Genomic DNA, 15,544 nt, shown 5'->3' with positions numbered 1-15,544 from the left:
TGTGAATACTGTGGAATGTCTGCAAAAACTTTGCTGTTAAGGTGGGTTGCAAGGGGACACGTCAGTTATGAAGATTTGTCTGGTTAGTTTCCAGAGTTATTCAGACAAACCTGCTGAATATCAATGTCACTGTGTCTGTCATAAAAATACACACAACCTTTTGGAGTGGGGAGCATATTTCACCATTACCCTCATTGAGAAAAATGTACCTTTTGAACCCAGAGTACTGTATTTCATGCATTATCCTTTTGGTTTTAATTTGGTCTACTCATTTTTACATTTGCCATTCAGTGATTATTGTAGCATGCAGTCACGTGTGTTTTATATGGAGTGTGACAACAGTTTGCTGTAGCCAGGCCAGCACTAGTTAAGTAAAGTTCTAGATCTGTGGTCTTGTGTACTTGATCTATGAGGGCCTTATTCAATAAAGAGTTTTGTCACCAGCTGAGTGAAAGTCCTTTCTGAGAAAGAAAGCTTCCTTCAGGTTTCATAGTATATGTCCTGTCCTAGACAGAAGTCACATGGCAGTGATCAGAATTACTGCCAAGTGAATCTTAAATGACCTCTGAACTCCCCGCTTTGTACCTTTTATTGTTGGCTTGATAAGTTGTCTAGTTATTAGAGGAGATGATAACAGAACAAAGGGTTGGGGTTTTTGTTTTTTTTTGTTAATAAAGAAACAGCATTCTGTTGTGGTGAAGCCTTTTCTCAGCCATTATGTGTGTGTGGATGCTAAAGCCCCAGGATTTAAAGTTACATCCTTGAAAGTGGACAAAATAGTACTTACCACTCCTGTTTATTTCTCTGTATTTACCTCTAGTCAGTCCAGAGACTTCCTGTGGCAATCCAAAGTTTGATGAATTTCCTTTTGCTAGGCCCCTCGTGGATTCATTGGTTGCTTGCTTTTTAGATGAGATCAAGGGTTGCCATTTAGCACATTCCATTAGTCCCTTCCAGTTGAAGCAGGTTTTCTGGAAATGTAGCATTAAATTGTTTATACAAGTGTACCTGTAATCCAGCAAAGGAGACCAGCAGCCCAGATTGACTGTCTTCCCAGGTTTAGTGTTTTAGAGAGCTGCTTGTTGAGGTGTCATCTGAACAAAATGTTGGAAAATATACCAGCATGATATTTTACAACAGTTATTCCTGCTTTCTTGTTAGTGTGGTTGTTTGGTCCAGCTTCTGGTAGCTCTGTTGTTTTCATTGGCTGAATTTATTTCTGTTCTGTTAGGTCACCACATATAAATTCAAACATTTTTACACCCACTTCCATGCAGTGTTCCTTCACGTCATACTTATATACTATTGACATCATTACATTTGCATGGTATGCTTTCTCCATGCATTTCCTTCTCATCTGTTAGATAAAAGTACTGAAATGTTAAAGGGTCATCTTCCAGGCAGAGGTGTACATTTAAAGGAGCAGCTTCTTCCTCTTGAAAAAGTTCAACCCAGATAATGAGATTTTTATGGTGAGGTTAGAAGCAATAGGTCCAACCCACCTGTGTGTGTCTGTCAAGTAACTCTTCACTGCCAAACACCAAACCTGGGGGTTTATTTCTCCCAGAACTTCTATGAGTAGAAATCTCAACCTATTCAGTTACAGCTGCTTATGTGAACAACTTCCTGCAGCTGCTGGTTTGCAGATACCTTTTCCTTTAAAACAATTTATTTAAAATGTAATACATGACACTGCTTTACACGTGCACTGCCACAGTTTTGTTAACATATATTAAAGGTGATAACTGGTTAGAAATGGCACTCATTTTCACTGAAGGAGGAAGGAATGAGACTCATCATTCAAACAAAACTAGTGAACAAGTTTGTACAATGTTTGGCTTTCTTGCCTGCATGGGTTACTCTCTACATTCTTCTAATATGATAACACCAAAGCATGGTATTTCTACTAGTGAAAAAGGCATGAGCTAACCCCCCCCCCCCCCCCCAAAAAAAAAAAAAAAAAAGAACCATAAAACGTTAAGCAGAGCTGATGGAATTTATCCAGCCTAAAGAAACCATGTAACCTAGGTTGAACTGTTGCTTTGGCAGAAGAGGAAGGGCCTTGATGACTTTTCTTGAGCTCATTGCTGGCTGTGGTCAAAACTTAAATTTAAAATACAAATATATTTGTGACTAGTGCACTGTAGCTTGTCTGCAGGCTAGCAGGGCATGAACATTTCATGGAGGTGATGACCCATGTCCTGAGGTGGAAAGATGATCTCATGTTGCATGAGGGGCCTATACTCTAAAGTATTGAAAGATTTTACTACGGATGAAGTGCCTCTTCCAGATTTCAGCCAGCGGGTGACCTCGGATCACTTGACAAGAGTTGGGATAAAGATAGAAATACATAAGACAAAAGATAAAGAACGTAAAGCCTATCTCCTCTACGTCCTGGTTCAGTAAGAACCAAGGTGTAAAACAAAACCCTCAGCATCCTCTAAAATGAATGCCTGCAATTTGCCATGTACATTAAACTTATGATTCTGCCAGTCTGGACCTTGAAATTAACTTGCTTAGTAGGGCTGTACCGAATATTCATATTCAATTTGATTTGGCCCAGAATACATTATTCATATTCAGCCAAATAGTGATTTAAATTTGAACATGAATAATCCAGGGCTCTACTGTGCTAAACCCTACTGAAATAAACACTTGATCTCTGATTTCACGTTGCTTTTATTATTTGTTATGTAAAAGCTCAATGCCCATTACTTGTATTCGGCCGAATAATATGTTTCATTATTTGTATTCGGTTGAATAATAAAGTAAGCTATTCAGTACAGCTGTACTACATAGCAAGCACATGGAAACATATTTCAGAATACATTGTGCTTCCTGTGTGGGATGTCTCTAGTCTCTTTGCACAAAAGTATTATTCCATAGCTAGAAAATGAACTGGAATCATTCAAGGCTACTGTTAAAAACTGTAGCCTCTTTCTCTATTTCCTTTTCACCTATTTTAAACTATCAAGCGACTATAGTGATTCATATTGGAACTAGAACAGAAAAACGACAAGATAAGACAACAGTTCCTTACTGATACATTCCCATCAGCTTCTTCCATAAGTAGGATGACTTCATAGTCCATGCCAAAAAGGGTAGTAAGCCAGACCTGATTTTACTCCTGTTTTAGCTATCGACTTGCAGGTTCAGTTTCTCATTATTTTTGCAATAAGAGTAAAACCAGTACTGGCTCAACCTATCAATTTTCATGTGGAGCTAAGTGGTTAACCAATTAATAAGCTCTGCCCCTTTATATATAGTGAGCAACCCTCTGATCAAAGGCTGTATTTGCTGTGGCTCATTTGTGAATTCTGAAAATGTTACACAAAAAGAGCAGGAAGGTGCAAGTCCCTGCACGTACATCTCTTCCAAAGATGCCATTTAGTTTTTGCATTCCCAATATTTAACTGCCTGTATAGTTCTATCCCTGCCTAGTAGGAATATAAACACCATTTTATTCCCTCACCAGTGTAAAGAAAAAGTGGATGAAAAGGAATCATAGCTATGAAAGGATGTGTATATATAGTAGACCCATCAATTCACTTTCATGTTTTCTGATAACTGTAAACAGCTTTGTGCAGAGATGAACTGGTTAAATCCTGTAAGGAAGAGAAAAGCACAAAAAAAAGTGCACTCTGGCTTGTGGATGAGTGGCTTAATCTCAGGGTCTGGACTGTTACTGAAACGGGATGGAAAATGTCAAAATCGAGCAGCTCTATTCCTTTTTGTGACATTTTTACAGAAACGAGCTTTAACAAGTTTGTTCTCTTAGGCTTCCGTGGCTGGCATCGTGATTGTTGCAGTTGCCCAGGTCTTGCCGCATCTGAATAAGTGGAACTGACGTTTCAGCACCATGGCTGAAACGCTGGATCCACTAACTCAGACGTGGCAAGAGGGAACAACTTTTTATCAAGTGTATTCTAATGTGCTCCAGTGCCGCGTGACAATGATCCTTTAAGATTTCAAAACTGCTTAGATGTTGAAGGGAATTTCGAGCAATCACTTGACAACTAAAGTTTATTTTTGAAGTCCTTTCTATATAATTTCGTTCATAAAAAGAAATGTCTTAACTGGAAAACACTTTGTAACTTACAATAAAATATAACCTTATGAAACACATTTTATCCAAAACATTGCACACTTGTCAAAATGATTTACATCACCTTTGTATCCCAGAGCCCCACCATCTTTGCTATTGTATTTAACATTGTAAACCGCTTAATGCATGGAGAAAAGCGGTATATCAAATTAATAAATTACATTACGTTACAGTACACCCTGCCCTCAAGCGTCAGGTGGCAGGGTGTAAATTAGGGCACAGAGAAAAAAAAAAAAAAAAGAAAGCAACAAAAGTTCCTTACGGTCTGAAATGACAAAGACCTTGTCATTTTCATTGTGAACACTTTTAGGTTCTATATTGGCTGTGATCTTTGTACTAACTGGTATCATGGAGAATGTGTTGGCATCACAGAAAAGGAGGCTAAGAAAATGGATGTGTACATCTGTAATGATTGTAAACGGGCACAAGAGGGCAACAGTGAGGAATTGTACTGTATCTGCAGAACACCTTATGATGAGTCGCAGTGAGTTCTGTTAAGAACATCTTACTTAACATTTAGGTAGCAAACTGCTCTGACTTGGGTTATTTAAAGAATATTAAACTAAGTATGTATATTTTCAATATTTCTCTCCCTTCCAGCAGTATTGTTGATATTGCGTGGCCATTAAAGCAACAGATTAGTGCAGCTACTGTATTTTTTTGACTGGGTTGGACGTGCTTTGCATTACATGTATGTTATGTGTAAAGCACTTCCAGTTTGTAATGTAAACTGTAAAAAAAAAAAAATATATGGATTATAACTGGGAAGGCTAAGGCATAGCTAGATCAGTGGCTGGTTGATATTTTTATGTGCTTGGTATGATGATTGTGATAGTGGCTGGTTGATTTATTTATGTGCGTGGTATGATGGTTGTGATTGTTGCTCATTTTAGACTGAGGAATAGTACTTTCCTAGAATCGTCCGGTAGTGCATCTCCTCTTTAAATCTTCTCTATCCTTTATACATTAAAAATAAATGAATTAAACAAACCACCTGCACTCGGGCGTCAAAAGTACATAGAACTGTTATCACTCGTGGGGAAAAAAAAAAACAACCCAAATTGAAGGGTCGGCAATAAGTCAGAGCCATAGCAGGTTGTCACATTTATGAACAGTGCATGAACTTTGCTGGCTGATTTTTGAAATACATCCATGGTGCCCCCAAAATTGTCAGAGTGGAAACTAAGATGTAAAAAAAAAAAAGTCTGAGAGGAAAATTGTTCCCTCCTCTTCTCCCTACCCCCCTTTTCTAATAATTTTGTGCAATGCTCTGAGTGTGGGTAGTTCCTCAAGCTCCATAAATGTTTTATTTGTGCCCTACACCAGAAAAATAAAGCCCATTAGGCTAACTGCCTCTGAGAGGAGAGAAATTGTAATTTTTTTGTCATTCCTTTTAAGCCTAAAAGTTCAAGCCCTGTTTGTTTACGTTCAATGTTTGTGGCATTGTGGGTATCCTGAGCATGATTTTGGCTTTGCGCTGAGAGACTCCCTTGCATAGCAGAGTTTGAGCTTGTGCAGTATTTGATACATTCCAACCACATTCAGCCTCAAAAGAATACCAATTGGAAGTGCTTGAGAATTGACGCATTTCTCAGAAAGTAAAGGTTATTACAGCATTAAGGCATTTCAAAAGTTTGAATCCTACTGTGTTCCACAGTATTGTATTTGCTAAAGACAACTTATAAACAAGCCTTTGGTCCAAACTGGGTGAATCTTTGATGCAGCAAGCTTTGCCTTGTATTTAACTTTTGAATGAAAAATTTCATGCAAGATATACTGTACCTCTGTTTTTCACTGATTACAAACAGGTGCCTAATAGTAAGTTAGCTCTGCCCGTCAGTCTGCTTCATGGACTATATCTGGTGTACTCAGGGACCCCTGTACCGTTTCAATAGGGGCTACCAGATGTACATTTACACAGCACCCCTCTTAAAGATTACAGGAGCAGAGCAAAATGGCTGCTTTTGTTCAATAAAAATGTTTGTAAAGTGAATAAGTTCTCTTTACTACTACTTATTAAACAAAAGCAGCTTTTCCCTTATACTGCCTGCTTGGTTATTTTTCTTCTTTCTCTAGAACCTTAGAGACCCTGAGTGCACTGGAATATAATCCTTGACATAGCCTGGCTTGAGTGCCGTGAGAGCAGATTACCAGGCAGCTGTTTAGAACCAGCAGCAAACAGATGTTCACTACATTTCAAGCATAAGACGACTGCCCAGAAATTACAGCCAAAGCATTTTGGATCTCAGTTCCCTCCTTGTTTAATCACACAGCATAAGCTCAGTCTTCTTAGTGCAGCTGAACATTATGGAGTGCTTCGTGTGCTGTCAGCAGTTTTGTCGCCTCTGGTTGGAACTAATATTTGGTTTTTGGAATTACAGATTTTACATTGGCTGTGACCGGTGTCAGAACTGGTATCATGGGCGCTGTGTTGGCATTTTGCAAAGTGAGGCAGATCTTATTGATGAATATGTATGTCCTCAGTGCCAGTCTACAGAGGATGCAATGACAGTTCTCAGTCCACTGACTGACAGAGACTATGAGGGACTAAAGAGAGTGCTACGTTCGTTACAGGTGAGGACAATCTACATGTTAAAAACAAAACGAACAGGAGAAGGCTTTATGATCCTCTACCAAGAGAGCAGAGTGGCGTAGAAAGATCTCATACTGCTACCCCTCAGGCTCCTGGAAGGAGAGGCTGATGCAAGAGCGGTGCCTTCACTGTTCCTAGAAGAGCACCATCAGCACCAGTGGAACAACAAGTACTTGAAATCCCAGTTACTGTCTGCTCAGGAGCAAAAGAGAATAATAAGTATCTCTGAGGCATGGACATTTTCCATGTTTGCAGACTGCCAGGAAAAAAAAAGCCCTGCATTAAGCATCAAATGTAGAATGAGAGTAGGCGTTTCTGGCCGGAACTAGTAATAGCCAGAACTGTGTTTGGTGATCGCTACAATTCTCAAAGTTGTACCTAAAAGGAAAGGAGTGTCAGGGAAACCAGTACACAGTCTGAACATGAAATGCTGAAGAGTCGGTCTTAAGTTGTACGGCTTATTTTTGAAGCTGTCTAGTAGAATTAACTATTAAAATTTTACTTTTCAACAAGTATGTTCCTAGTAGACTAAGTCAAACTTATGAAACCTCTCTGTGTTGTATGCAAAACTTCATAATCTGACCAGCTCTACCCTGTAGAAATTATACTTGATTAGAGTTAATGCTACAGTCGTTCACCTGGCAGTATAAAAATGTGTGAATTTTATAAAATCAGGCCTGGGATCATCTTAGTTTTATTTTACATTCTGTAGAGTGGAATGTTAGTTTTTAGACTCTTCCCCCACCCCCCTTCACAGCGTGAGCACTGTACAGATTTCTTCACCTAGCCAAAGTATCTCTACCATGTCAGGCCTTGCCCCTCCTGAGTCGTATAACTCATGCTAGGCTAAGCCAAACTGAAATCCATTTGTGTTTATCACAAACGTCACATCTATACTTGGTTTTCATGAGGAGACAGGCGACTAAGCCCCTTGCCACTGCTCTGTACTTTTTGTGACAAATCATTTCTCCTGAAATGAATTTTCTGTCTTTCACACTAGGCTCACAAAATGGCGTGGCCGTTCTTAGAAGCGGTAGATCCAGTCGATGCACCAGGTTATTATGGTGTTATAAAAGAACCCATGGGTAAGCATGTCTGGGCTATTTTGGGAATGTGAGAACAACATGTAAATGACATGAAATGCACCCACAGAATGGAACTTTTTTCTAAGTTTTTGTTAATGTTATCAGTGTACAGCTTGTACCACTTTCTGCGAGTTATGCTAGTGTTGGCAGACTTAGGATTCTACAAGAGCTGTCTTTCTGATAGCTTTAAAAGATGATCATATAAGCTCATGTTATTAACAGTTGGGGTAATTTACACATTCATTTCTCTGAAATCCTTTTACAAATGATACAGTCTGTCTTAGGTAATTCTTGAGATGCCCATCTTAAGTCTGTTTTCCATATGGATAATACCTAAAATGGTTAAAAACAATTCATTATACAGTATTTTCTGGATTTGTTTTATAGATTAAGGGGGGGGGGGGGTTATTAGTGTGTGCTAACATACATGTTAACCTGCAATTGAATGCATAACGGCTAACAGCTGAAGTAGAATGAGATGGAGAATGAGCAGGTACTTTATCTTAATGCAGAGGTAATTACCACACATTAACTTCTTAGCATGACATATAACACAATTGAATAAGCATAGCTAACTGCATTTTATCTGCAAGGCAATTAACAGGCTGTAAAAAAAAAAAAAACATTTCCTCCCTATGGGAAGGGACTAGGAGTGCCCCCTACAGTTAACACAAAGATGTTGCTGTATTGGCATTTTGGCAATTAAACATGCAATAACTGCAAGACTTTAGTAAATAAGGGCCCTGGGGGGGGGGGGGGGGGGTCATTTGCTAACTGTGTGAATGTGCATCCCTTCTTGTAAGGCCATATTATGCAGTAAATAGTAGATGACGGCAGAAAAAGATCTGCACGGTCCATCCAGTCTGCCCAACAAGATAACTCATATGTGCTACTTTTTGTGTATACCTTACCTTGATTTGTATCTGTCTTTTTCAGGGCACAGACCATTTAAGTCTGCCCAGCACTAGCCCTGCCTCCCAACCACCAGCCCCTTGATTTGTATCTGTCTTTTACAGGGCACAGACCGTATAAGTCTGCCCAGCACTAGCCCCGCCTCCCAACCACCAGCCTCTTGATTTGTATCTGTCTTTTTCAGGCACAGACCGTATAAGTCTGCCCAGCACTAGCCCCGCCTACCAACCACCAGCCCCTTTATTTGTATCTGTCTTTTTCAGGCACAGACCATATAAGTCTGCCCAGCACTAGCCCCGCCTCCCAACCACCAGCCCCTTGATTTGTATCTGTCTTTTTCAGGCACAGACCGTATGAGTCTGCCCAGCACTAGCCCCGCCTCCCAACCAACAGCCCCTTGATTTGTATCTGTCTTTTTCAGGGCACAGACCGTATAAGTCTGCCCAGCACTAGCCCCGCCTCCCAACCACCAGCCCCTTGATTTGTATCTGTCTTTTTCAGGGCACAGACCGTATAAGTCTGCCCAGCACTAGCCCCGCCTCCCAACCACCAGCCCCTTGATTTGTATCTGTCTTTTTCAGGGCACAGACCGTATAAGTCTGCCCAGCACTAGCCCCGCCTCCCAACCACCAGCCCCTTGATTTGTATCTGTCTTTTTCAGGGCACAGACCGTATAAGTCTGCCCAGCACTAGCCCCGCCTCCCAACCACCAGCCCCTTGATTTGTATCTGTCTTTTTCAGGCACAGACCGTATGAGTCTGCCCAGCACTAGCCCCGCCTCCCAACCACCAGCCCCTTGATTTGTATCTGTCTTTTTCAGGGCACAGACCGTATAAGTCTGCCCAGCACTAGCCCCGCCTCCCAACCAACAGCCCCTTGATTTGTATCTGTCTTTTTCAGGGCACAGACCGTATAAGTCTGCCCAGCACTAGCCCCGCCTCCCAACCACCAGCCCCTTATTGTGTCCCATAGTATGGACTTTATTTGTAGTGTCACCAAGTCCAAAGCTATCATCAAATTAAAATTGCTTTAGAATTGAAACTTCTACCTTTTTACCATTCACACAAGCTATAGAATAAAGAAATTAACCCTAAGTCTTTCCTTTAATATTAAACCTTTGCAAAGATGTTGCATAACAATACTTTTTAGTCCTATACCCAGTGGTGTAACTAGGACTGAATGGGCCCCGAACAGAAAAATTAAGATGGGCCCCCTATAACCAGTGGCATAGCTATGGGGGAGCCTTGGTGGCTTGGGCTCCCCAATTTGGATTCAGGCCCCCTAAAGTCTTCTGGTTTGGTTGGCGGGGATCCCCAAGCCCTGCCAGCAGAAGCTTTCCTTCAGCGATATTCACTGCCACACTACCTGCCCTGCTTCCCCCTCCTTTGTGCGCCAGCCCGGGTATATGGGGTTGCGGGGCAAAATGTACCTCCCTTCTACTTTGGGCTCAGCCCCCCTCCCCACACACACACACACACACACACACAGAAAATTGAGGTGTAGCTACGCCTCTGCCTGTAACACCATCTCTTCCAAGGTGGTGAGGGCCAGGGTGGAGGAGGGGAAGAAGAAGGTGGAATTCCTTCAGAGTTCCAGTATACAAACCTTGCACACAGACCTGTATAGAATACCTGTCACAGTAAATCTGCACTACCCAAGCTGCAAAGGACTTAAATACAAAACAACTTACGTATCTAGTTTTTCCTACATGAGCACACAACTGTGGAACGTTATGACCACCTAAACTTCCGGAAATCACTAAAAACCAACCTGTTTAAAAAGGCATACCCTACCGATCCAAATTAAATGCCTAATCTCTGCAACACAACCAAACTAAAGCAAGTAATGGACATAACACAGCTCTTCCGTTCTCCAATTCCCTAATGTGGCTGTGCCAGATGAACTTGATCTTACCACAACATCACCCTGTATTTGTTCACACCGGAGCCTGCAAAGGCCTCTCCAGTACTATGTAAGCCACATTGAGCCTACAAATAGTTGGGAAAATGTGGGATACAAATGTAACAAATAAATAAATCCAGATAAATAATAGAAATAGAAACTGAAATGTAACATATCAGGGATATACACTTCCTAAAGCTGACATATTATAATTAATTTTTTTTTTTAACTTTTTTCCACCTTTGTCTGAGCATTGCATTTGTCCCAGTGTCTGTTCTGTTTTCTCAGATTTTTTCTTTTCTAAGATCTCGTTCTTTTGACACTTCTCTCTCTGTCCACATCCATCTTTCTCCTTCATCCCTCTCCATCCTGTCCAGTGTCTCCCCTCTGTGTCCCTGTCTCTATCCTCCCCCCATGTTCAGCATCCCCCTTGTGTCCAGCAATGCCACTGTGTCCCTGTCCCTCCCCATGTCCAGCTTCTCTCCTTCCCTTTCTCCTGCACTCCCCACCCCTGACTCTCCCCCTAGTTTGGCATCTATCCCCCTCCCTTCCATTGGTCCACATCTCTCTCCCCACGTTTCCTCTACTTCCCCCTATACTCCCCCAGTCCAGACATCTCTCCCCCTCCCCTGTGCTCCAGGTCTGTCGGTCTCTCTCTTCTGCTCCCCTGGCACTCCTCCAGTACCACCACCTCCTCTGGTCATCCAGACATGGCAGTCGTCTGCAGAGATAGCTCTGAGCACAGGCTGCCTGCGAGCTGGCCCTGGTGAGACTGGCTCGCAGGCAGCCTGTGTTCAAAGCTGTGTCTGTTGACGACAGCCACACGTCTGGAGGACCGGGGGAGGGGAGGATTCAGCTGCAGGCGACCCCTACCATTGGGCTGCTTTGGGCATTATGCCAGACTCAGTGGTAGCTACGCCCCTGTTTGCTACATACGTAATGACAAAGACCAATTACAGGTGCATAAGAAAATGCAATAAATGATCATCTCACACACACATCTACAGATTAAGCATGACAACATGAATTACTCTCACCCTCCAGAAATCTCATCCGCACATCATTTTGAATAGAAGATCAAGGACGGTACTTTTCAGCTTCCTCCCAAGCATTTATGCCCCTTTCTGTGGTGGGTCACTATAGTGGTCCAACCAGCTGGAGAACTTACAATGGAAATCTGTACATATTTAAATGAGCTGACGTATAAACTGGTTGTGTGTTCCTTGATTATGTAGAAATAAGGGACAACAGATACCCCTTTATTTGACTAACTTGAATCATCTGTGACTCTCATCAGGTTGCTCTGTTCATTTATAGGGGAGAATAACTCTGAAAGCTAGTACGGAGATAGTCATAAAGGTCTCAACTGCAACTTATTTGCTGAACCTCATTCATACCTATTCAGTGGATTAACATGGCAAACACAATACCTAAGACTACAGACATTTCCAAGTTTGCTTAAGACATCTGTGTGTGTTTTCTTGTTTATGCACATAGATATGGCCTTCCTATCTTCATTAGCAGGTTTAGCATTCCCAAGTACATATATATCGAAGTTCAATCTGTCTTTCATGAGTTAAACTTAGTTAATGTAGGATTCCCTAAAGCTATGCTCAGGAGATAATTTCAGGCCTTTAACACTTTCTGGGGCCGACGTAGAAAGTTATTGTGAGCAGAAGCACTTGGTTATCGTGAGACGTTACATACGTGTCGCAGGGTACACATTGCATAAAGGGGTTTATCGCATATTATATTAAAACGGGTTGTAATTCCTCTGCAATACACTGAAGTAAATGGGATTTCGAAGCACACACGTAAGACGTTCCCCACCAGTTCCGAGACAGTGTAGGAGGGTTAGTCGAGAGGATTTAATGCCAGTTTGTGGGATTTATTGCAAGTTTTTTTTTTTTCCCCTGTGACCGTAACAAGTGTCTGCGGCTTTAAAAGATAAAACGGGAGGTAATGGCTCTGTTCACGTGTCCAAGAAAATGAAAACAACAGTACCTATCTGCAGTAACTTGACTGTTGTTCTGTGCATAAATATTAGCCTTGCAAAAATGTTATGTGCAAGCAGTGGCGTACCAAGGTGGGGGCGGTCCGCCCTGGGTGCACGTCGCTGGGGGGGGTGCCGCGTGCCGGTCAGCTTTGTTCGTTTCCATGCTCCCTCTGCCCCGGAACAGGAAGTAACCTGTTCGGGGCAGAGGGAGCATGGAAACGAACGAAGCTGACCGGCACGCGGCACCATCCCCCCCCCCCCCCCAGCGGCGTGCACCCGGGGAGGGGGGTGTCCTTTCGCCGGGAGGGGGGGTCACGCTGCACCCGGGGGGGGGGGGGCGCATCGGCGATCCTCCCCGGGTGTCAGCCCCTCTAGGAACGCCACTGTGTGCAAGGACTTGTGAGGCAAATATTTCTAAGCAGAACAACTTTCTGGATCTTGCGCAGATGTGTGCTGGCACTTTTCAGTTTCTTCAGATATGCACATAGGAAGCCGCTCTCACTACAAAACCTTTGTGCATATGTGTCCAGCAGGCTTCTCCCAATTAGCATGCAATTTCTGCATGCTCTGAATTTACAACTCATCAGCTTACTGTGTGTCTGCAGTTTAATTCTGCAGTAGAAGCCGCACACTCGGCAAATGGCTCTACCGCATGGCTTTCTGCATTGATCCCTCAGTCACAGAAATGTAGAATGTGATGGAGTTAAAACTTTAAATGCAAAGATAGATACAAAAGGTTTTTACATCTGCATGCAGCTTTTTGAAGCTGCTCTTACTGTACAAACTGCTTGACTGCAGGACAGTTTTGTTTGGGAAGTGAACTTTCCAAATAGGTTGTAGAGAGAACATAGTTATCTTTTCCTGTATGATCTGTCAGTGAAATAATTAAGGGGTTCTTTTGATAAGCTGCGGTAACAAATTTCCTCAGTGTGCTCTTACGTGGGTCACTCCCACATGCTAAAAGCCATTTTTTGTACAGCCATAAAAATTGATTAAAATTTTGTTTTCATTAATGGCTGTTCTCTAAGGTTGCATTAGAGCTCAACCATTTTTAGAAATTACCATGGGAGTGCTTACTGCCACCTATTTTTTTAGGCAGTATGAGTTCCTACATTATCCGTATGCCAACCAGTTAGTATGTGGTAATGTAGATGCAGTAACTGGTTAGTGCGGGAATGTCCACTGACTCTGTCACGCTCCCCCCAAAAATATTTACGGCACAGTTACTGCACAAACATGCAAAATGAATATGTGACGCTTCAGTGCATGCTGCGTTAGGGACCCCTAAGGGAAGGGTTAGGCAGAATCTACTAAATAAGACCTGGCATGAATTCCCTAACAAGAAGCAGATTAGAGGGGAGGTGTTCTTACCGCATGCTAGAATAAGTTTCTCAGAAGCTTAAATAACAGAGAATAAAGGGCTCAATTTACACTACACAAGAGGGGGGAGACCCAGTGGTTACAGATCAGTAATCAAGATCGTGCCCCTGTCCTTTCCTTTGTGTGCTCAATATTTAAGACCCTTAGTTGGATTACAGAGGAATTTGCTTGTGTTTCACTAGTTAAGCAATTTACTCTATAGCTGGACTCAGTAAAACCCACTTCAGGCAATGGAGTTTGCGGTTTTGAGTTGGAAGTCTGAATGAAGATGCAACCTGGGCTTCTCTTCTTTTTGTGGGAGGTTTTTAATAGTGTGCATTTGTTTAAATGGGTTAGCATTCATTGTACTTATACATTAAAAACTACCGTTTTAGAGATTTTTACAGATCAATGGTGGTTGGCCTGTGGGGGAAAAACCATTACAAAAGTACACTGGGACCTATGCAAGGAACTGACTCTAAAAACCCAAGTGCATGAATTTGATTTTAAAATCCCCACACCTGCTTTTAATGGTTAAAACAACACATTTGTAGGTTAAATGCTCCCTCTGGCATGGGCCCGCCAATTCATTTTCAAAGGAAAACTCTTCAGTCAATTTCCTTTTGAAAAATGCCTCACAAGGCCACTGGTACAAAGTAGAAGCTAAGGATGCCCCACTGAAAATCACCCTCCCTGTGCCATGATGCTGAGTGCTGAGCTGCTCAGCACCATGACTGCTTGTAAGCTGTTAGTGTACCATAACATTAGGACACTGAGGGAAGAGATGTTTAATAATAATAGGTTCTGTATGCCAGAATATCTTGATGAGGAAAACCAAGCCATCTGACTAATGGGTCTATTGTGAACTGGATCTATGTTCAGCATGGCACACTTTACAATGATATGACCAGCCATCAAGTTAGATCACCTTTCCATTATGTAGCTTCCCACTATTCCGGAACATGTGGGATAGTTATGTCCATCAACCAGCAGGTGGAGATAGAGAACTGAAAACTGAGCTGAGACATATCTCACTTGGCTTCCAGTCTAGCTTCTCAGTATTTTCTATCTTCAGCAGGTGGATGGATACTCTTTTTTGCCTCTGGTTCTGAGTGCTTTGCTCCTGGTCCAGTTGGTCAACTGGCCTCCAGTTGAGCTTTACTGGTGGCATGAGTCTGCAGAATTCTACTGGAAAAGGAGAACTCCACAGGGAAGAGGTGAAAGGAGGGAAGAAGTAAATCCACGGGGCACCAGGCACAGGGATCTGAAGACTTCCAGACAAGACTTATTGTATTTAATATTTGTTTTTAGACTCCTGAAGCAGGCCTTGGGCCAGAACATGGCACCGTATTGAGTCTTTGATCAATAAACCTTTTTAGGCATCAAGTTTGTTCTCCTCGTTTCTGGAGTCCATGGTTCATTTCCCACCATTTTTCTTGTGCTCTCCTTTACCAGCACAACCACCTTAAAAAAAAAAAAAGAGAGAGAGAGAAGGAAAAAGGTTTTCTGGCGAGCGTGGGTCAGAGTATGAGAGTATAAGTCCTGAGCCTTTCTCATCTGTGGTAAGACTTGTGGAGACTGAATTTGGGGGG

The 15,544-nt window shown here is 42.2% G+C and overlaps 1 protein-coding gene across 8 annotated transcripts in view; it reads left to right on the top strand.

Annotated features, from left to right (window-relative positions):
* The window catches only part of BPTF (bromodomain PHD finger transcription factor), a 155,999-nt gene that overhangs the window by 127,589 nt on the left and 12,866 nt on the right, over window positions 1-15,544 (top strand). For 6 of the 8 annotated variants that reach the window (XM_030208442.1, XM_030208438.1, XM_030208440.1 and 3 more), the window contains 3 exons: window positions 4,416-4,589; window positions 6,487-6,679; window positions 7,699-7,783. In XM_030208442.1, coding sequence (XP_030064302.1) covers window positions 4,416-4,589; window positions 6,487-6,679; window positions 7,699-7,783 — 452 coding nt within the window. The remainder of the gene's footprint in view (window positions 1-4,415; window positions 4,590-6,486; window positions 6,680-7,698; window positions 7,784-15,544) is intronic. The other 2 variants (XM_030208443.1, XM_030208441.1) reach the window with 1 other exon arrangement.

This window comes from Microcaecilia unicolor, chromosome 6 (genome assembly GCF_901765095.1).
Source record: "Microcaecilia unicolor chromosome 6, aMicUni1.1, whole genome shotgun sequence".
NCBI classification, from domain to species: domain Eukaryota; kingdom Metazoa; phylum Chordata; class Amphibia; order Gymnophiona; family Siphonopidae; genus Microcaecilia; species Microcaecilia unicolor.
The sequence above is the reverse complement of the archived record's forward strand: the minus strand, read 5'-3'. Positions and strand labels throughout refer to the sequence as shown.